We start from the raw sequence: 22,730 nt of genomic DNA, 5'->3' as shown, positions 1-22,730 counted from the left end.
AATGGCTATAGATCATGCACATATCCAAATTAAGCACCCTGTTTATATAAATCTCGAAAGCCTCCAGGTTCAGGAATTTGTGTGTAAAAATTACAAAAGAGAAAAGAAAAAAATGTCAGGAAAAAAAAAAAAAAAAAAAAAAAAACGAAGCGGATATCCTAAGCCTGCAGCATAGGCACCTATATGTCAGATACAGGCTTGTAAGAGTGAGAGGCAGAAGGAAAAAAAAAAAAAAAAACACTATTCATGGATCTATCTTTGTCCTTGGTAATAATATGAGTAGGCTGTCTTGAATCATGATCAACATGACCAACATCAGCCACCAATAAACATTCACAGTTGGCCTTTGTGTCTGGTCTCTAATGGTTCTTTCCTCTGTGTGACCTAGACAGTGCTGGTTTTAATCCACACACAAAAAGCTTTAAAACATAAAGGAAAACACTGATGCAGGTAAGAAAGCCTATTTTTAATAAATGGGTGATAAGGGATACAGGACTAGGGAAAAAGTCCTCTTAATTTTCCAACTTCTAAAACAGTTTTGACAGAAGTGGAAAATACAAACTAAACAGTTTTGATTTGAACAAATCCTTTTCATTAAACCAAGACAAGTAACAAGACAGGCTTTTCCCATTAGCAACCCACAGGCTTTTATACTAGAAATGAAATACTAAAGCTAGACAGTTGTACTGGAAGCATACTCCAAATGCTAATGTAAAGCAGGTTATAGCTGTGGTTTTTGGTTGTTGGTTTTTGTTTGATTTTTTCCCCAGTCACTGTGATATCAAAAGAACTATTTTAACAAACTGACAACAGAAAAACTGACATTACATTCAATATGAAACAAAATTAACTTTGTAAAGCTAAAACTGTATCAAAAATTAAATTTATTTCCCCTTATCCAATATGGTATCATGGAGAGCTTCTTTCATTAGAAATTTCCAAGCAGTTTTTAAATCCAAATTTTGAAACTTAAGAAAACAGTAAGAACAAAGATTTTTAAAACCCCCTCCCAGTATTCCCTCTCCCCCCACCCCAAAGATTATGTCTTTGGAAAGAGCAGCAAAAGTCTGTTTGCAAGAAAATACTGGAAAGGATTCTGTTCAGTGACCACATACAGCATTTGTTATAAGCCAGTAATTGCTGTATACACAGCTAATGTAAACACACATGTAGCTCTTGCTAAAGCCATCTGCAATGCCCGCACCATACTTCTACTGTTGTAGAACAGTCAAATCTATTATTCTAAATTCTCTCATAGTATTCAAGTATTTTGATCATAGCGGCTCTTCCAATACACTTTCAAGACTTTGCATGTCCTTGTAGAGGGATGTATATTTACAACCTTCCCTCATACAGGAAAGGATCAGGAGTTTTAGCTCATTCTGCTGTTCACATAGAAAAATATATCTGAGTTCTGCAGTCACACTAATAGTCAGATCACTTCCCTAGAAACTCTCTGCAAGCAACCGTTTTCTTTAGATCTCTCATTTCTGTCAATACTTCCTGACAGAGTTGATTCTGCACTGCCTTTCATTTCTGTAGTCATCAGATACAACAAAACAGGGTCAATATGTGTTGGGTTGGTGGCATTTATCTATGTATGCAAATACATCTGCCTTCTGTGCTAACAAAAAGCAATGCAGAACCAAGCTGTAGAAGAATGACAGCAAACTTCACCAGTGGTGAAGCACTCTCACATCTGCAGTATAAAGTCAGCTCCACCTGCAGTGAACATTAAAATTCTTACACATGTGGATTTTAAAAACAAGATTCCAAAACAAAACCCACTCTCCTCCTTAAAACACACTGACAGAACTCTAGGGCAACATTTTCAATAGGTTTCCATCGTGTTGATCTTTCTACATTTTCTACACTGTCAGCGTATCATTCCCCTTGGACTCAGCTTGTATTTCACCTTCACTCTTATTCTCTTGTTTTACTTCTTCTGAGCTCTTTTCCTCCTCGGTTTCTGGTTTTACTACCGTCAAGTTCTGTTCTTCTGTCACGGTTGATGGGTTTTGTTGTGCATCTTCTTTGTTGCTCTTCACTACCTCTTGTAGATTGTATTTTCTGAATAGAACATAGTCTCTCACCACACTCAAGCAACAGACATTCTTTATTATTTCCACCACAATTGTATATTGTGGGTTGTTAAGATCAACTTTGTTTTCTGGATTGAGGCTGCCCACAATTCCTGTAAAGACAAGATATAGTTTTTAAAATGATGGAAAAATGGTTTCAGAGCATCAGCATACACTACTAAAAGGATAAAAATTAGAGAAGACAACATCCCCCCTAATTGTAACCAACTGCTATTTATTGCAGTTGTTTAAAATAGCAGAACAGAGCACAACTACTAGAGGATACTATCAGTAGGACTGCAGTAACTGGAAAATTAACCCATTGCAATTATCAAGAAACAAAATACCTGAGTAAGGCAGAGCTATTTTTTGAGTAGTATGTTCAATTGAATTAGCAATATCTTATTTCAATATAACATTCAAATTAGCAATATAGCATTCAAAATGCCTGATAGCAGTCCTTTCAAAGTATGCGAAACTAACACAACAAAGGAAATTCAATACTGTACGCTATTCTGCTCATGATCTCTTAAGGCATCAACACTAACAAGGCACACTGATATCAAGCTGTATTCACAGTCATAGAGAAGTCTCTGTAATTCAACATATAGATTTTAAACAACAAATATGTATGCCCATTTAGACCACTTTTCTTTTAGTAGTCTGACTTATGCTATGCTGTTATCCACACAATTGTGGGCTGCTTCTAAGCTTGTTTTTTGTTCTGTGTGAAATCAGTACATACCTGCCAATTCTTTAATTACTTCTTCCCTACTCATATGACTGTTATTACGAGCTTTGTAAACAATCTGAAAAGTACCCTTATTAGGGGCTTTAAACCAGGGCTCAAAAAATGTTTCCGTGTATTTTTTCATATCTTCCATAAAAGCCTTGCAAGTTCCAGAAATGGGCAGCATGCGCAGAATGACTCTTGTTTTCTTCTTTTTGGTGGCATGCATGTCCTTTAATATATGGTGTACCAGGTTCTCAGGTTCTAAAAGAAAAACAGCTAGGTATGAGAAACAAATTGGAGGCACTTTTTCCCTTCTTCCCCCCTTTTAATAATACGTCAGGAAAATGCATGCTTAGGTGCACTGTGGTCTGCCTCAAATCATTTTCTGAGGAGAACTGTTTTAATACACCAAAACTGGATGCCTTAGGATCACTTTGTCAAAGCAGACTCCTCGACTTCTAGCAATTCTGCTTATGACAGAATTCAATGGGAAGGCTAAAAGGAAGGAGAGACTCTATTTGTCTGGCATACACGAGCTCCTGGGCAGCCACACTGTGGCCTGTAACCGATGCTGTTAAGAGCAGCACCGTGCAGTGTCTGTGTCCCACCTATGCCCCGGGTCCTGATGAAGACCACGTTATTGGCACCACTCTCCACCGACTGGAACCGCCGCAGCTTCTGCTCCGTCGAGGTGCGGATCTGGTCAACCTCCTTCTTCAGGGCAGCCTCAACGTCATCTTCATCCTCTTCTTTCTCACTTCCAGAGAGCCGCTCCTCAGGATCTGAAAACTGTTCACACAAAGCACATCCCTACTTCAGTAAGTACAGGCCAAAAGCGCCAAAAACTTAAAACCCGCCAGGGGCCGCATCTCCAGGGGGCTACACAGGGCTTCACCTGTGGAAGCCAGCACCCCCGGGGGGTGCAGGGTGCAGTTAGGGACAGAAAGGCTGCACCGCTGCCCCCCCCAAGCAGGCCCTTACCACCACCAGGCCGAGGGGAAAGCCCGTCACGGCCGGGGCAGCCCGCACGCACCTGCTCGGGCCCGTAGAGCAGGTCCCCGTACTCGCCGAGCAGGCTGTAGGCCTCCCCCACGCACTTGCGCTCGTTCATGTTGCAGGTGATGAGGATGCCGCGCATGCCGGCCTCCAGCTGCCGCCCGCTGCCGCGGGGCCGCTTGGCTCTCGCCGCCGCGAAGTGCCCCTTGGGCCGCCGCTTCCGCGCCGCCACCGGCTCCGCCGTGGCCATGGGCTGGGACCGGGACCGGCACACAGACCGACGGACAGACAGACAGACACACACACACACACCGACACCGACACCGGCCCCGCCGCCGCCGCGCACCGCGATGGCGTCAGCGCCGCCCCGCCCGGGGCCCCACGCGGCGCCGCCTCACGGCCGAGCCCCGCCACAGGTCCTCCCCGCCCCGGGCTGCAGGAGCAGGGCGGCGCTCCCGGGGGTGAAAAATAAATAAAGCTCCCGGCAGAAGAGGGGGTGGGTGGCTGACCTAGGGAGGGACGGGCTCCCCGGGAACGTCGTGGCCTGGAGGGGCAGCTTGGGCTCCCGGCGCTGAGTGAAGTTGCTCGTCTTGGTTGCTTTTTCTGAGCTTGGGAACTCAGTCCCGGGATTAAAGGCTCGGTTTGTGTTAATGATTGTGGAATTAGGAGGAGAGGTGGCTCCAGGAGTGGGCTGGCTGCCACTCAAGAGCGATGGAGCCAGCTGGCTTCAGTCCTGCTTTTTTTTTTTTTTTTTTTTTCTCCACATGGCAAGTGTGCCCCAGAAGGGACAGCCGCCATTTGGCCCTTTCCTCAGTGGCCTGTCCAGCTCCTGAAGTTTTCATGGTGTGACAGGGCCAGCTGGAACAGAAACTCCTCATACAGGTAATTTTAGCCTTGAAATACTCAAAACATGTGTTACCAGAATAAAAATACACACCACTTAGCATTGGTTTCTGAAGGAAGGTGCCTGTGTACTACTGTCCATGAGGGCCTCATCTCCCTCCGTTAGCCCTTGAGCTTTTTGGACAATCAAGAGGAGAAAAATGAAGATATTTTGTGAAAGCATGTAGAGGACAGAACTAAGGAGGCGTCACAAAGGGCAGGGCTATCGTGTTATTTACACATAGGATAAAATAGGGGAGGAAAAGTTCATAAATTAATGGACGTATTTATCGGTCACAGCTGCAACAGGAGATGGTGTTTACATTTTATATAAAGCTTTTCTCCTGCAAAGTCTTCGAGGCTTATTTAACTCTACAGCAATTGTTATACCTTGGTGGGATTATTGATCACAAGTAAAATAAAAGTCATGTAATCTTTGCTGGGTTGGGGGTGCATGAAAGACTCAAAGTTGTGGGGAGTTGCAGCAATAGTCTGCGGAGCTGGGCCTGTCAGGACAGTGTGACACAGGAGGGAGGATTTCTGCAGGCAGCTGTGAGTGGTGCAGAGGACATGCAATTCACCACACAGAACATAACTAGGGTGCTTTGGTGGTGAGGAGTGCCGAGGGGTTTGGAAAAACCTGTCCATACTCAGGGAAATAGTTTTATGCCCTATCAAAAGATTAATACAGAGAAACAGTTACGCTTCTTTTACACTTAGGTCACCGTGGAAGGTTTTTCTTCCAAAGTATTCCTGGCACATTCACTGACATCACAAGCTGGTTGCTGTCATGTTTGGTTTACTTCTGTGCCTCCTCTGGGGTAATGCAATCTGAGTAGGGAATTCCTTTAAGGCCCTTGCCTTCTGTAAGGATTTTGTCACTTGCATTTCAAAGAGCTTGTTAAAATGTTGCTCCTGCAGATTGCAGGTCCTTCTTTACTGCTAGGTGGAGAGCAGCTTTGTTGTTTGGGGGAATCTTTTGAATCTTTTTTTTTTTTTTTTTTTTTGTGCTGCAATGAACATTTCAGGAAGCTGGTTAACATCGCCTTTTTGTCCGCTTGTCACAGACTGACACTGAACCCCAGAAGGAAGTGCAGACAAAAGCAGATGCCAGGTAAGACCGCAGCGCCACCCTTGCTGATCAGCACTGAGAGGACTGTTTTGCTCCAAACACATTGATGGGTGTTAGCAATCTCTCTGCTGGCCTTAGAGAATGAAGATGCAGCAGGAAGGACTTAGGGCTTGAGCAACCAAACTCTTACAAAAAAATCTTGGTGCCTCAATTTAAGCTACAGCTGTCTCCCACCTCCCTGGCAAATGCCATCCTTGCAGCAGAGGCTGATGGCAAAAGCATGTACCAATGCCACGGCCGTGCCCACATTGATGACAGGCTCTGCAGTGATGCCTTGCTGTGGCCAGGACAGAGAGGGGTTGGCAAATGTTTCATCCCATCTCTCCTGTGGGAGCAGAGCAGAGGCAGCAGCAATGCTGGAGCACAACTTAACTGTTTGCTCTCTGAACATGAGGCAGAGCACTTACAAAACCTCGCAAGTCTCTAGCATACACATTAACATAGTTGGTCAGGGCAGCAGCATCCCAGGAATCGATACTCACTGTCAATCATAGCTGAACTGCTATGGTTTGTTGAGGTACCCCAAACTACCTGCTCAGCAGTGTATTTACACAACCTATTAATTAATCATAAGGCTGTTGTTCCCTGTGTTGCCCTATCCAGAATGTAACAGATGTGACTTGGTTGCAGCAAGGTCTTAAGTATGTTTCTATCCAGCGGCTGGTGAGTGGGAGTAGGGGAGGAGAAAGAAATGGGAGAGATTTTAACCTCTCACTTTCTACTTCCTCTGTGAGCTCTGCAGAAATTTGTCAGCTCTTCTCACAGACAGGACTTGGCTGCCTTTTACGTGAGTCCAAAGTACATGTAACAAACACAGGAGTGAGTCACTGAATGCAGTGACAGCGCCAGAACAGGTGTACAGCCAGGAGTCTGAGATCTGTGTGAGGAGTCAAAGCTGGGACGCATCTCAACACTCAGAGGACTCACATTTTGATGCAAGGCCAAGAAGCAGTAAGTTGGGACTGACAGCTTTTTCACAAGGTAACTGACCCTCCACCCATCCCGGAAAGCTGCTGGCCAGGACACTTTTTTGGCACTGGAACAGTACGGATTTGCTTGTCTGACCACATTCCCTCTTTTCCCTGTCCTTCTCCGTCTTGCATTTGGCTGTGTTTCTTTCCTGTGTTTGTCATACACAAACTGAATCTTAGAGATTGGGAAAAAAAAAAGTCTTTTTGCTTAATTGAATCACTAAAATCACATGGGTTTGCAGCTGGATAATTATTAATTCAGTAAGGAATTATCATTGCTTATATTATTTTGTAAATAAAAGTTGACAATGCATGAAAATAATGACTTCAGATTTTTCAGCCCTCCTGCTAAGTTGACTCTACAGAACTATGGCTCTACACTTCGGATCCTTCATCGGGGAGTCTTTTGAAGTTTCTCCATCTCATAAAATGGTGTTTTTTGCTGACCACACATCAAAATAGTATTTAATACATCAATGCTAAAACTATTCTCAGGGCTTTCCTACATTGATTTAATTTCTGGCAGACAGCATATTCCCAGTGCTGATAGACTAGAAAAGCTACAGATGTCTTTGTACTAAGTAACACTGTGGTCAGCCAGTAACTAATGCAGGATTGTCAATCAGTAGCAGACATTTCATTTACAGAAGTCACAGTTTAAGAGCTTTCAGTGCCTCTCTGCACTGAAAGCCTTATAGCTCTTAAAGCCTCTATAAGGTAACTGCAATGTGATCTACCAATGTGATCAGCAGGGCTTGTGGGGAGGGAAGGAATGTGAACAGGTAAGCTATCACACTGATGGGGCTGAGTGCTGCTGCTTGAGTGTGTGGTCAGGATCTCAACTGCATGATGGTCAGGAGAGAGCAAGGGTTACACGGTGGCAAAACCAGAGCTGTCCTCAGCAGGTATTCCAATTAACAGTTATTGTTATTCCAGTGTATTCGCTGTGTGATGGTAAAAGCTCTTCTGAAACCACATGCCTAATACCAGGTTTGTATTTGTGTCACTGCAGAATTTCTTGGAGAGGCTATAGCCGTTGTTGCTGCCATGCATTTTCTACTGAAGGTCCCAAGTGCTATATCCCTACGTGCTGCCCTGAGAAAATCTCTCCAGCTTTGCAGCCAGAGCTACACAGTTTCCACCTCTTTCAGTTATGAGGCCATAAAACAACAGTACAGACTAGAGGTGCCGGAGTACTTCAACTTTGCAAGCGATGTGCTGGACAGATGGACAGAAATAGAAAAGGTAACATTTCTGTGGCTTCTCAGATGCTGTAGTACTTAATGCTGTCAGTGACAAATCCAGTAACTGGAATTATGCTCTTGATTATAATCTGATGATCATCTCATGCACTTTGAATCTGTAGATCCCTTTGGCCACATGCTGTCCTGCCCATGAGTCCAAGTGGTTCATTTTTTAAATCAGTAACTCCAGTGAGAATAACTGTAAGCAGGCGCTTCAAGAATGAGACAATGGACTTTTTACCACTTTAAACCACACGTTAGTTTCACAATCAGCTGTGACATGCACCCTGTCTGGTTGTGCTGGCCAAATCACTTGACCTCCATATATTTCATTGCCTGCCTACAAAATGAATAATACTGTGTAATGTCTAACCTTTCAATTTTTTTCCCAAATGAAAAATCATTGCATCAGGGACCTTATATCTACAGAACCGAAAACTGAGTGCACAAACAGACATGAGGTCTAAACAAGGAAAGGAAATACAGGGAGAAAAAAGAAAGTATAGGTCTATCACCTATCCTGTTACGTAACTCGAGTCTGAGGATGTAGGACTGGTTTTGCAGACTCAGGTTCTTCATGATGAGAGTCTAAACGTAGTTATGTCCACATGACAGCAGGAACAGAGTAGAGTGTCACCTATCTGACACAAAGGGAGCAATTGTTCCTTTTGCAGGAAAAACAGATTTTGGCAGGCTGTAAATGGAGAAAGAAACAACATCTGGTGCCCTCTGAAGTGCACAGCTAAAATCTGCTTCCTGAAAATGAGCCTTAGTGTTACTGTACCTTCAAATATTTAAAAATAAACCATATTTTTTTTTGCCCCAGAGAGTTTTGCTCAAGAAGCATCTTGCATAGTGCTACTGCTAAATGCATTGGACCCCTTCAGAGCACATTGTATACGTACATTTCACTTTTCACACATCAGTTCACACTGTGTGGGCCTATGCTCTTGAACCTGTGATTTAATTTTCAGAATTAACGAACAGGCCCAATTCCAGATGAAGTTGGAAATGACCTCTGAAGATTTGGGAAGCTCTGGGGCACAACCCAGAAGAAACCACATTCATCAGCTGCTTTATTTTCATGGCCTGAAACAAAAAGTTGTACAACCTCTTCAGAGTGTAACATGATGAGCTCAGGAAAGGAATACAAATTTAATTTCTTAAATGACATTCATAGGCAGTTTATCCTAAAGGAGAGTTCTTTGCCTCATTTGGAATCAGTGGCAGATTTCAATTGTATCCCCAGATTTCTCCAGCAATGAGTAACTGGTAAATGCTCTTCCTCAGACTTAAAGGCAGTGTGTTTCTAAAATGAACCATTTACACTGCACCCTTTTATTCTACAGGAAGGGAAAAAAACTAAAAATCCTGCATTGTGGTGGGTAGATGGTGATGGAAAAGAGGTGAAATGGAGCTTTGAGGAGCTGGGAGCCCTTTCCAGGAAAGTAGCTAATGTACTCTCCGATGCTTGTGGTCTGCAACGGGGAGACAGAGTTCTTCTAATTCTGCCCCGGATCCCAGAATGGTGGCTGGTGAATGTGGCTTGCTTGAGAACAGGTTGGTAAAAGCACACATACCACAGAGGTATAGAAATTATGACTTAAACCAATCCTTGCTTTTTAACACAGTCAAAACTACAAATATGCTGTTGAAGATGAACTATTGCCACACTGATCAAGAACATCCTTCATGCCACGTTTATCTTTGTGATACTTTTAGGACTTCTGCACGTGCTCTATCTGTTAAGGAAACCCTATGAGTCCATGTGCCTCTCTCATTCTCTTTCCACCACTTATGATGAATCACAAATGCACCTTCTTGCAAACTTGCAGTGAAATTAGCCCACACTTAACCAAGTGTTTCATGTGTTTCCCTGTGGGATCTGTTAAATAGTCAGCTTGCCAGAAATTACATCCCAGAATGTCTTGGTGCCTCACAAACACTAGCAGGGTACAGCTCTGTCTACCAGTAAAGAAATTAAGTCCAGAGAGATGGCATGATCCAGTTGAGGTGTTTTCAAAACAAAAAAAGTTGTTCTGTTGATTTCTGTTAGTGTCCTGTGATCAGCCTAGTATTGGCTAAATTAGAATTTAATCCATCCTCACATACAATTTAATCCATCAAATAAATCAGTGTATTTATGAATGCAGGGCCAAATCCTGCTTTAATACTGCCTTGTCTCACTCAAAAGCAGTAGGTAAGCTGATGTCTGCTTGTAGGTACAACTATTATTATAAAACATTTCAGCTGTTTTTCCGTTCTACTTCCTCCTCTTTAGGAACTGTCCTGATTCCTGGCACACAGCAGTTGACAGCGAAGGACATTCTCTATCGACTACAGAAATCCAAGGCAAAGTGCATCATTACTGACGATTTTGTGGCACCAGCTGTAGATTCAGTTGGGGCTGAATGCCAGTCTCTGAAATGCAAGTTGCTTGTGTCAGAGGGCCACAGAGAAGGATGGCTGAACTTTAAAGATCTCCTGAAGTGAGTAACCACAGCTGTGAAAGTGCCACAGCAAAAATAAAAACATGTTAGTTTGTTTTGAATAGGAAATGCTGGCATATGCCAACATGTTCCTATCCTTCTAGGGCGACGAAATGGAAAAATGTCAGTGTTTTTGATGTTTCTGATTGCTGCAAAACTTATTTTAGTTAAACATTTTTAAGAGCATGTAAGTCACACTTTCAAATCACTTTATTAATCGTTTTGCTTGTTTTAAAGAAATGCTCCTTCTAATCACCAGTGTGTGACCACAAAGCATCATGATCCAATGGCCATCTATTTTACCAGTGGAACTACAGGATCCCCCAAAATGACTGAACATTCCCACAGCAGCTATGGTATTGGCCTCACAGTAAATGCAAGGTATGGATATTACTTTGACAGACATGTTTGTGTAGCTGCTCACATGGCAGAAGGAAGAGGAAACACACGTTTTTTTTCCAGAAGCCTTTGTTTCACTTTTTAAAAAACAATCATTCTGTTAAATTTGAACAAGGCTTGTTTGTTTGTTTTTCCTGGTAAGCAAGTCATACTTTGAGTCCAGCCAGTATATATAGAATGTAGCCTTCAAATGGCCTTACGAATTTCTTTTTAGTATTTTCTTTAACTTTTGATAACCTCTTCATTGTGTACGGTTAACAGACTACCCCAAACTGAACATCCGCACAAGTTTATAAAGTCTGTATCATAAAAGAGAAAAAAATGTGGCTGTGAGGTTTCTGAACTCACACATTTCTAGATTAGATGCAACTCCCACAGGAACAAAATGCTGATAGTTCAGAATCTTTACATTTATAAAGCAATGTTGTTTATAAAATTGATATGGCAGTACACTTCACTGAAACTGGCAAGGAATAACAAATCAGGAGATCCATCAGTATAACTTCCTTTAGAAAAATGCAACATCAGTCTGTTCTGATGACATCCTCACTGTGCTGTGTCTCAGTTGTGCTCAGAAATTCAGCCATTTTTAAGTGTCATTTACCCAAGACAAGCAGTGTTGGATGTGACTCCATGACATATCTTGTGATGATGGTTTAATACTTGTCTTTTTTCCTGCCAAATACAGATTGTGAATCATGTTTCCTTGTGTTACCAGGTACTGGCTGGACTTGACTCATTCAGACGTAATTTGGAGCACATCAGACACAGGCTGGGCAAAGGCACCTTGGGCTAGTATAGCAACGTGGATTCAAGGGGCATGTGTATTTGTACATAAAATGCCACAATTCAACCCAATTACTGTCTTTGAAGTAAGTGAGGAGGGCCCAGCAACAAACAGCACTGTTCTTGCTTGCTGGTCTTGTCAAAGCTTTCATTTCCCGTGGTGCTGCAAAGGTAATATTGAATCATTATTTCAGTATTAAGTGCTGCAAATACATAAAAGCACAATTGACATTCGAACAGTTTAATCATATAGTCTGCTGAAAACAGGTTTTACTGCACAAACTTGCAAACATTCTTTCTAAGGCATGAAAGAAGCACAAAAGAAATTGGACTGAGATTTGCAGAACACTCGGTGTTATTATTAAAATAAGTGATAATAACAGATAAATGAGAATTTCAGTTGCCTACACCAAGTAATCCCATGTTAAGGAGTGAAGATGCAGCAAGGCTGAATTTCTTTAACAAATGGCATCAACATTATATTGTCGTATGTCCTCCACACACAACCCTTCATCCCTTGAAAAAGACTACCTTCATCATATTTATTTTACTTAGATGGCTGGAAACTGTTACATAACATTAGGCTCTGTTGAAGAACACTTGGTTTTACTCCTATAGAATATCTCAGAGAGTAGCCTTATGGTTTCACTTGGTTTCTACTTAAACTTAGGTTATGAAGAAATTCTGCAACAAGGACTGCAAGGCTTTCAAGAGCACAAAATTCTGGTGTGGTGAATTAACTGTAAGATGATGTAGATTCTGTTTTGAAGAAGAAACTAGTTAGATAAAACTGCTATATGTCGGTATTGGCAACTGCAGAGCTGACTTTTTTTTTGGACACTAACATTTTGTCCACACGTTTTATAAGCTTGATATAGACAGAGATTATATTATGTCTTATAACGTAGATGAGACTTCATGGGTTTCATTGTATTGGCAACATTCACTTTTCTTATTCTAAATTCTCTAGAGTCTGTCAAGATACCCCATAACTGTCTTCTGTTCTCCTCCAACCGCATATCGAATGTTTGTGCAACATAAACTGTCCAGGTAAGAAAAAGCAGAGTACCTCTAGTGGTGGATTTGATCAAAACAATGAACTAAGTGCTCAGCTCACCTTGATTTTATTCCAAATTTACAATGGTGTAACAGTAACTCTGACTGTATTTCTCAACATCTTGAGTCTTATGTGTGATGAAGAAAGTCAGAAAGAGTCAGGGTGCCACCTCAGATTTCATGAATAACAGTGAAATGCAGTTTAGCTGAAGCTATAATAAGATAATCATGGTATCATGCTTAACATATCCTCCAAAGTGCTTTTATAGTCACATTCTCCTTCCCTTTGTTTTTCTACTGTGTTTCCCCAGTCGTATACACTACAAGAAATGTATGTCAGTATGGCTTGGTGAAATGTATGAAAAACTCTTCAGCTTCATTTAAATCTCCTGTGCTTTTTTTTTTTTGCTTTTTTTTTTTTTTTTTTTTTGTCATTAGTGTTGAATTTCATCAATCCTCTTCAGTTTGGACTCCAGTTGAGATTCTAGGGTTAGAAGGTTAGAAACATGATATTATTAGATTTGCAAATAATACAGAAGTAAAACAGGTGTTTTTCATTTTTGTTTGCTTTTTTTTTTTCAGATTTGTTTCTGTTCAATGCTACACAGTTCAATTAGAATTAATAGATCTCAGTAAAATTTGTATTTTTGTGTAGAAAAGTTCCCACAATACCAGAACAGAGTATTGAATGGGGTGTAACAGATAGATAACTGCCAGTTATTTAATTTCTTTTTCCCACCAAGCTATACATTCAAAAGCCTGCGTCACTGTGTGAGTGCTGGGGAGCCAATCAACCCTGATGTGATGGAAGAATGGAAAGTGCAGACTGGGCTGGATATTCATGAAGGCTATGGACAGACAGAAACAGTATGTACAGCTTTACAGATGAAAAATTATACTTTACAGATACAACAATAAATTCCATTCAGGTTGCCAAGAAAAAGTGATTAGAAAGATTACACAGTTGTATTTGGTTTACATATTCCTCATCCCTTCAGCACATTCCAACAACATGGATTCATCGCAACTATCACAACAAAGTCAATTGTTATAGGCAACAGTAGAAAAATGTAGGGTTTTTTGTGTTGTTTGGTTTTTGTTTTTTTAAGTCCTAGAACAATTGTAATGTCTTCACCCAAAATCCAAGCACTGTTACTCATTCTTGTGAGCTTTGAATTGAGAACTAACACAAAAGAGGTATATTCCTCATTACTGCATTCCAAATTCTGCTTTAAAAGCTATCTTTAGAACATTCACTGGCATTGTTTGGAGCTGTGGGCAAGATATTAAGGGTGTACTTTATTTCTAGAAGTTTAATCATAGGATATATGATTATAATGAGGACTGTTATTATTTCTTACAGAAATTTGCAATGTTAGCTGAGTATTTTAAACCTAAGGTAAAGACTGAATGTACAAGTTGTCATTTAAGGAAAGAAAAACAAACACATTTGTTACAGGTGCTGATCTGTGCAAATTTTAAGGGAATGAAAATTAAGCCTGGTTCTATGGGAAAACCATCTCCAACGTATGATGTCAAGGTATTGTACCTCTGGTGGCACTGTTGCTCTCTCAAAAATCATTTTCCATGAAAGAGGTTTGAAAGCTTTAACATGGAGTTGTACTGTGTAGCATCATACAACAGGAAATAAGAGTGAAAAAGAAATGTCCCAAACTGAATGTGCAAAGTGAGCATCTAAACCTCCCTGTTGTATCAACCTCAACAGCATTACATAGATGACAACCTACTGATAACTGGTGGTTAAATATCAAATGCTAAGGCAATGACAGAATTTAAATTACTGAGTTAAGGCAGAGTGGGAGCGAATGGTATTTCCTGGTGATAACAAACCTGTTGATTCAGATTCTAGCAGTAGATCAGTTTGCAATATTGTTTAAGATTTTAGTATCTTTCAGTTCTTAAGGTTTTCTCACCCCATTACTTATCGTCCTCTGGGGTCTTACCAACTTCAATACATGTTTGCACAGTATTTGGAATTCCTCAGATAAAAGACCCAGTGTGAAATACAGTGGATTTGCAGTGATCTTACACTTGAATTGTCAGGGTAAGACCTGTCCTCTACTGCTCCGAATGATTTTCCAGGAAATATTTCGACTAAATACTTTAAATGAGTACTAAGATTCTATAATCTTAATTTAATGTTTTCTAGTTTGAGTGCAAGATAATAAAACAATGTTTTGTTTATTTTCAGATTATAGATGAAAACGGTAATATTCTGTCTCCTGGAAAAGAAGGAGATATTGCCATCAGAGTAAAACCTACAAGACCGCCTTTTCTTTTTACTTGCTATACTGTAAGAACCCTACTACAGTTAAAGTAGATGTCCTGTTAAATCTCTGTAACAAGTAATTTGATGCCTCATTTCCTATACATATTCTCTACTTAGAAGGATAAAAGCCTGTGGGGAGGAAAGAGGAATTTCCATTTTTTTATGCAGTTACTTAGTCCACTTACACAATTAGTTGTTCAATGAGTGTCTTGCCTAACAAGTTAAAATCCACTTTCTTTTGCTTGTTATTTCCTTAATAAAAAGGGAAAACTTTGACGGATTTAGTTTTGTGGATTAGTAATGGTGAATGTTTATTATAATTCACCATTATTTGTGTCCCACTTGAATTTGATGCATATAATGATATGGACCAGTCTGAAAAGCTGAAATCTATGAACATTTGGCTTTACCGCAACTTATATACTGAATATGTTAGAATGCAATGTAATGTATTTTTCAGGCTGTTTTTATATAAAATACAATTTTGTGCTTATTAGGATGATCCAGAGAAAACAGCGGCAACAATACGTGGGGATTTTTATGTCACTGGAGACAGGGGGATTATGGATGAAGATGGATACTACTGGTTTGTTGGAAGATCTGATGATGTCATTACTTCTGCTGGGTAATTCAACTGATTAATAATACATCTTCAAACTTGAACAATACAGCTGATTTAGGTGTGATAGTATGTGTATTTCAAATGTGTGTTTCAAAAAGACCTTTCATTTTAAAGATACCGTATTGGACCATTTGAAGTAGAAAGTGCCCTAATAGAGCATCCCGCAGTGGTGGAATCAGCAGTAGTCAGCAGCCCAGACCCCATCAGGGGAGAGGTAAACACATTAAATGAGCTTATATCTAAAAGTAGCTTTGTGCATACCAGAGCTGATGAAACCCAACTTCCACTGGATTTGTCTGCCAAGTGATTAATTTTTAAACTAAATAAACTCAAATTGGCATTTCTAGTCTATCAGCCATCTATCCCTCTGTGCCGGAAAAACTGACTGAGACAGGTGCCGCAATATCCAATATAACAAAAACACCATTTGAAATTTTTTCTTAACATTCAAATACTTAAAATTATGGGTCTTTAGTAAATGTATATAAATTAGTTCTGGTCCATAAAAATAGAGCATGTGCAGACACTGGCAAAGGTGTTCGTATCTGCCCTATACATTGTTCTATGTTTTGTCAGCAAGTGTTTGGTTAATGTTTCAAATCTTACTGTTGTGCTGTGTTTCATTGGCAGTTAAACTGTTGTTCCTTTAACTTTAAGGTAGTGAAAGCCTTTGTGGTTTTAACACCTGAATATGTTTCACATGATCCAGAAGAAGTGATGAAAGAGCTACAGGACCATGTTAAGAAAGTTACTGCTCCATACAAGTATCCTAGGAAGGTGAGTCTTCAATTACCCCAATATTTTAAATATTTTTCAGTAGCAGGTAGTGAATTATTTGATAGCAGGTATCAACTATAATATGGCTTATAAGGCTGTGCTGCTAAGGTTAAGTAAGTCAAAATTCAGATAAACTGTATCTTATTTTGTGTTGCAATTTCTTCCCTTTCCCATTAGATGGAGTTTGTTCAAGAGTTGCCAAAAACTGTTAGTGGGAAGATTCGAAGAAATGAACTACGCCAGAAGGAGTGGAGAAAATAGTAGAGTTCTTTTATAGGGTCATTTTTTTGTTTTTAAACAAAAGATAATGCTGATTTACACGGTAATGTAGAGTAAAAGACTATGGCCTTCTTAGTTTAGGATTTTATAAATTCATAGAATCATTTAGGTTGGAAAAGACCTCTAAGATCATCATGTCCAACTCTTAAATTCTTACCTGATCCCCAGCATTTGGCTGTCCCTGGTGCTACACTAATAGCTAATAGTACAAAAGCAGGCAGACTGATACAAATGAAGTGGAAAATTCATGTAGTCAAGAGTACAACAGATGCATTAAATAAACTGAAAAGTGTCACTGGCATTTTATCTTTATTGTTACTTAATTTAAAAAAGAGTTTAAAAGAACACTTGTTTCAAGAATCACTTTTGAAAAGTGTGATAACTTATAAATACATTTTCAAAGTTATAATCACTGAAAGTATATTTAGAAAAAATAGTGCAAATAAAATCTACAGCATTAAAGTGTTGAGGACTAGACTAGCAAAGAATTTAAAATACATGATACAGTATAATTAATAGCTGCTTATACTAATCTTAGCATTTACTTTTTTCTGTTCTCTCACACTGCATTAATGATATAGTTTATAATATATGAATATTATTGTATGTTTGAGCATTTTCAATTTTTATCCACATTAACCAAGCAATGTCACATTCTGAGAATGGGATGAAAACATCTGACATCATTAGACTGTCCTGGTTATATTAAGTGTGGTTAACTAACGATTAAAGATTCAGACCAAAAAAAAAAAAAAAAAGTAAATGTCAAGTTCTCATAGATGGCCTAAGGAACAAACGGTTTTTGTTGGAAGAATTTCCTAAAGTACTGGGGCAAGTTCCAAGAGAGGTCGAGGCACCTGCATTCAGGGTGAGAACATTAGTTTTCTCTTTTAGAAAGGCATTTTCCCACTTGAAGTATCCACAACCTTTCTTATTACTGTCATGCTTACCAACAGGACAACAAAAAAATGCTTTGCCATGATTTGGACCAGCATTTGATACATAAAGCCTTTTAGCTCTTCGACCACAGTTACACAGAGGGGGAGTTGGTTTTTCGTTTTTCACAGCTGTTACAGGCTGATTCAGATTGACTGTGGAGTTCAGAATGGTATGAGATACTTTGGACAAGTTTAAACTTCTTAAAGGTAAGGAATGATCAAAAGATGCATTTTTTTCTTGATATATAGAGAAAGACCGTTTCTTTGCTGGTGGGAACATTTTTGGACTAGTTGGCTTTCTTTTAGGAACCTCAAAAGGAGTGGAATAATTTTTCAATGATTTTGATTGTGATGAAATAGCATTTGCCTTTGCAGATGGTAACTTAAAAGCTGAAAGATTTGAAGTCTGCCCTTGTACTGTTCCTACATTATAGATAGTAGTATCAGGACTTTTGTAAATGATAGATTTGAGAGATTCCACAGGTACAACACTTTTCCCTGAACTTTGATTATTTGAACTCATCACAGCTGATTGCTTTGGAATTGTTTCTTCTTCAAACACTGTTAAAATATCCATACTTGAGCCATCTTTAAATTCAACACAGTCTGATTTTTGTTCAGATTGAGATTCTGGTATTAAAGCTACATCTTCCCAGTCAGCCAGCAGAGGTAAACAGTCAGAACTAGTACTGATATCCTCAGTGGAGATGTTAACTGAGGAGATGGTAGTGGAGACAAGTACTAGTCCTGATTCATGTACTGGGCTGTATCTGGTTGTACTCATAATATGCCCGTTGTTCAATCCTTGCTGAATGCCTGTTGATAAATTACTGTGAGATTGCTGCACATGTCTAAGAGGAAGAGGAAATCTGTCAGTAGACACTGACAAAGAGCTTTGGGCTTGATTGTTTAAGTCAGTCCTCGAGCTGCTGCTAGATGCAACATGGATGTCTGCAGAGGAATCAGTACAAGTGGTCTGTTGTTCTTCAGTTTGTACATTAGAATTTATGATAAATCCTGCAATACTGTTGTGGTTTTTCTCTGCCAGAGAGTTTATTTTACAAGTTCTCTCTCTAGATGTCTCAGGTCTGCTGTTAGTTCCCAGTGGAGTCTTGTCAGCGAAGTTTGCGTTCAGTGTTCTAGAAATTAAATTCTTCTTCAGATATGCCTAGGGAGTCCATATATCAAAAGAGATTTTGGAGAGTGAATACTCAAGTAGTTTCAGAAATCAATGTACAAAACTAGTAAGTGTGTCAGCTTATGGATATTATTATTATTCATAGTCAAGATACTGGTTTTGTTATAGCTCACCCTTCATCTGTATTTCAGGCTGTAAGACAAATAGGAGGATAGATACGAAATAGTTACTAACCTTATCCAAAGATTTAGTAATTTTCAACACACATCCATCACAAATCATCCTCCAAGCAAGACGGGCAGTATTCCGAGAATCATCCAACCCTTCAAAAGCATGGTTATATTAATGCCTTCCTTTTAAACTACTACTGGGGATGGTTCTTATTAGAGGAAAAGTGACATTTAGGTACACCTTACATAAATGGAATGGATTCACATAATTCTGACACTGTTATATAGTTCAGAAAAGGGCAGTGGAAGTTAAAAAGAAAAAAAATCTCCTGTGCTGAAACATCTGAAGGAACAACCCATATAGCTGAATATATAGACACAATGATCAAAATCCATGTTCAGTTGTATTAGTTAGGTCAAAAAAAAAGTTAAAAAATCACATTGCGCTGGTATTCTCTTACACTAATAAGCTGTCCAGACCTATCAGGGAAGATCAAGTTTTCTTATCTTTCCCATGCTCTTTTTTCTTTTGCACCCTAGCAATCCAGAGCTTGATCTTGTGCAACATACAGGCAAAAGTTCTAGGAAAGATTTCTGAAACAAAGCATGAGGTTAGAAATGACAAACTGATCTTTGAAGAATCTGTCTTTTCTTACTTTGATGGTTTTGTTGAACAGAACATCGCATAGCCTGGAAGTAACGGTAACATTTATATTAACTAGTAGATATTACTAGCTAGTTTAATTTACCTAACTAAAGCTAAACAGTAGCTATCTAGTCTTATAAAAGATATGTATGTATGTTAAAATGAGGATGATCATATCATGCTTACCAGAATGTTCCCGTCCTGCAAAAGTTAGCCCCAAATCCTGCAAAGCACCATTTAGTCCTTTAGGCTTTCTATTATAGAAGGCCTAGGGAAAAACATGCAGGTGGTTAATAAAAAAACATTTCAAAACCCCTTCACAGTGGAGTGAAAAACAGTTCAGAAATATCACCTTACAAATAGTACATCTCACAAGGCCAAATATTTATCACAACTGTAAAATGAAGACAAGTGTAACTCAGTATGTGACTTACCCTGTAACAGATTAGAATGGAAAGAACCATAAATCCCTTCTCCCAGCCTTAAACTAATCCATTCTATCTTACCTCATTTTACCTTCATTTGCACTTTATGGTTTGCATTGATGAAGGCCTTAACAACAGCCTTGAGGAATACACTGATAAATACTATCTTGAATATTTAAACTGTTATGCATTGCAAAGGCATAAGCATTAAAAAGAGTTTACGTATGTGCCAAATATAATACTTTTTCTCATTTAATAATCCCTGTTTCTCATATGAATGCCCTGCTTATCTTCAGAGACTTAATTCTGCTGCTTAAACTCCAAGTATCAGTGGACAGGTAGACTCCTGGATAAACCTTTGAGAGCTTCCCTGGCTACACAGGGGAACCCAGCTGCCATTAGTCCCTGAGGCAGAACTCTGTTCCAATGTAGACTATGAAAAAATGAGCCAAAAAATCCCACCAACACAAACACACGTACACAAAGCCTTTCATTTTCTCAGTATAAATGCATTTTATATACATATTTTATATGTGTGTGTGTATATATATATATATATATATATATATATTCATTTTCCAGTATTGCTAATGCTGTTCAGAATATACTTTCTGGTCAAAGTTTGTATATATATATACATATATTTAAATCCTGTACTAGGTCCATATGTACCTTCTAAACAGCTGAGGATCACTATTTTCCATGCAGCAGTGTAAAGCAGTAAGAAGAACATAAGAAAAACAAGTTAAGGCAGCAATCAGAGTAAAAGATGTCAGGAAAGGAAGAGCAGCTCAAAAAAAATCTTCTGGGATTATCATTCATTTATGTAACAGAAACACTCAATACTTTTCTAAGCATTAAGACTGTTAAAATTCATGCCGTTCTAGAGCATGCAATTCATTATTGAGTGATAACACAGAAAGAAAACAAAGGAGTAACTAGACGCTGGAACATACGCTATTGGTTTAGGTATACTTGGCCTTTGAGATGGTAACATGGGTATAAGTGTGTCAGTCTATTGATTTTTCTCACCTTATATGTTGCTTTGAGATCAATCCAGGAATTTAAGATGTCAGGTTTTCGCAACTGCTTCCTTTTACACTCATACTGCAAGCACACACCCAGGTCCCAGTCTGCACAGAAAAAGCAAAACCAAATGAAGATTTACTATATTTTTTAATCCTGATGCCTTCCAATTAGGCCTTTCTCTCATCTGAATGGACTAGGGGTTACAAAAAAAAAATCAGCAAGAAAAAATGCAACTGTTTGCGTGATAACTATAGATAGTGAGCACAGACGTTTAATTGGGCAGGTCGCCGGTACTGCTGTACTTCCATAACTGTCCTAAGCATGCCTTAAAACCTACATAAAGAGATGAATCAACATACTAGTAACATCCTGTACAGATGGGTACAGGACACATGAAGCCTTTGTACATGAGAAGCACTTGGGTTGCTGCAATGGTTCAAGATGACAAGTGAGTGCATGCTCTTAGTAAACAATGACTTTGTGATACATTAATATCTTGAAGACCTCACTAAATCATTTACACTTGTTGAGAATGGCAACACATTGCACTCTGTGTAAAGCAGAAAAATGTGATGACCCTGGAGACAAATATAGAGTGAACAAGTCAGAATTCAACAGTATTCATATTTTCAGTCTTATCCGATATCATATCCCTAATATTTAACAGGATTTTGACTCCCTAGCAGTGAAGATGCAATCTTACTAGCACCACCAAATGTTCAGTTTTAATGGGTATTAATTTGCAGAAAAATTAAATGAAAATTCTACCTACCTGTCCAAGTGACAAACGTACATGGTTTTGCTTCTGAAATAGAATTACTTGGAGTATCTGAATTGAATACAATTTTCTTCTCCTGTTGTATCTTTTGAATCCATTTCAAAAACTGTGATAAACAAATGTTTAGAGGGACCCCTTCATCGACTTGATTCTTTATGAAAGAGAAGAAGAGATGTGTGTGTTAATATGGACTGGAATTCATTTGAGGCTTATTTCTCCTTAGCCCTCTTTAAAGGTCTCCACAAAATAGTAGTAAGCAGCAATTTTAACTTCACCCAGAACGGCACTACACCTGCGTTATGCCGGTCAGCTCCGTACAGAACTCGGAGAGCACGGGATGCTCCTGGGGCTGGACGTAGGTGTGGAACTCCGCTTCGATCTCTCCGGTGGCGGTGTTCAGCAGGACTGCTGGAAATTCAACTGCGACAAAACCAGAACGAGACGGGGAAGGAACAGGCCAGAAAGGTTAAAGCTGCTCGCGGAGGTCATTCCGTCCGCGTACACACGGGCCGAGCCGTCAGCGGAGGGCGACCAGGCGCCGAGGGCCCGCTGGGCCGCCACTCACTGATCTCGGGGCTGTGGCGCCGCTCGCCCCGCCAGCAGGTGGCCTCCAGGTCCACGACCACCAGGTGCCCGAAGCGCTGCTCCGCCGTCACCGCCGCTCCGCTCCGCGCCCGCCCGCTGCTCCTCGCCAGCCCCAGCTGCCTGCGGGCGGCACCGAGCTCCCCTCAGCACCCGCCTCGCCTCGCCTCGCCCCGCTCCCGGCCTCCCCTCCCGGCGCCCTCGGGGCCCGCACCTGGCCAGGCGCTTGGTGGCCATCCCCGCCTCAGCGCGGGCCGCCGGCCGCCATTTCGAGCTTCCCGCCGGGC

General features: G+C 40.1%; 3 protein-coding genes across 8 annotated transcripts; 1 reads left to right on the top strand and 2 right to left on the bottom strand.

Moving 5' to 3' along the window:
• Positions 1–445: 445 nt before the first annotated feature.
• THUMPD1 (THUMP domain containing 1) lies at positions 446–4,129 on the bottom strand. 2 transcript variants are annotated; one of them, XM_032197817.1, is made up of 4 exons: positions 3,848–4,129; positions 3,423–3,603; positions 2,827–3,075; positions 446–2,194 (listed from the first exon to the last, which is right to left on the bottom strand). In XM_032197817.1, exons 1-4 carry the CDS (start codon positions 4,058–4,060, stop codon positions 1,869–1,871), a joined length of 969 nt encoding a protein of 322 aa, XP_032053708.1. In that variant the 5' UTR covers positions 4,061–4,129; the 3' UTR covers positions 446–1,868. The 2 variants fall into 2 exon arrangements, with proteins under 2 accessions (XP_032053708.1, XP_032053709.1); XM_032197818.1 differs by having other exon boundaries at positions 3,429–3,603.
• Positions 4,130–4,608: 479 nt separating this feature from the next.
• LOC116495223 (acyl-coenzyme A synthetase ACSM3, mitochondrial-like) lies at positions 4,609–16,954 on the top strand. 5 transcript variants are annotated; one of them, XM_032197563.1, is made up of 16 exons: positions 4,609–4,692; positions 5,721–5,806; positions 6,567–6,775; positions 7,808–8,040; positions 9,389–9,599; positions 10,321–10,528; positions 10,766–10,909; positions 11,646–11,799; positions 12,684–12,763; positions 13,513–13,636; positions 14,229–14,309; positions 14,982–15,083; positions 15,557–15,684; positions 15,796–15,895; positions 16,339–16,458; positions 16,636–16,954. In XM_032197563.1, the coding sequence occupies exons 4-16, from the start codon at positions 7,843–7,845 to the stop codon at positions 16,717–16,719; spliced, it is 1,734 nt and encodes a 577-aa protein (XP_032053454.1). In that variant the 5' UTR covers positions 4,609–4,692; positions 5,721–5,806; positions 6,567–6,775; positions 7,808–7,842; the 3' UTR covers positions 16,720–16,954. The 5 variants fall into 5 exon arrangements, with proteins under 5 accessions (XP_032053454.1, XP_032053451.1, XP_032053452.1 ...); XM_032197560.1 differs by having other exon boundaries at positions 6,567–6,805; XM_032197561.1 differs by having other exon boundaries at positions 6,559–6,805.
• A 61-nt stretch (positions 16,955–17,015) lies between these two features.
• On the bottom strand, positions 17,016–22,719 carry ERI2 (ERI1 exoribonuclease family member 2). Its single transcript, XM_032197558.1, has 8 exons — positions 22,658–22,719; positions 22,427–22,566; positions 22,154–22,281; positions 21,856–22,012; positions 21,087–21,187; positions 19,816–19,897; positions 19,048–19,136; positions 17,016–18,843 (listed from the first exon to the last, which is right to left on the bottom strand). The coding sequence occupies exons 1-8, from the start codon at positions 22,678–22,680 to the stop codon at positions 17,503–17,505; spliced, it is 2,061 nt and encodes a 686-aa protein (XP_032053449.1). The 5' UTR covers positions 22,681–22,719; the 3' UTR covers positions 17,016–17,502.
• Between the last annotated feature and the right edge of the window lie 11 nt (positions 22,720–22,730).

Source organism: Aythya fuligula, chromosome 15 (assembly GCF_009819795.1).
Source record: "Aythya fuligula isolate bAytFul2 chromosome 15, bAytFul2.pri, whole genome shotgun sequence".
NCBI classification, from domain to species: domain Eukaryota; kingdom Metazoa; phylum Chordata; class Aves; order Anseriformes; family Anatidae; genus Aythya; species Aythya fuligula.
Note: the sequence above shows the minus strand (reverse complement) of the source record. Positions and strands in the feature narration are given on the sequence as shown.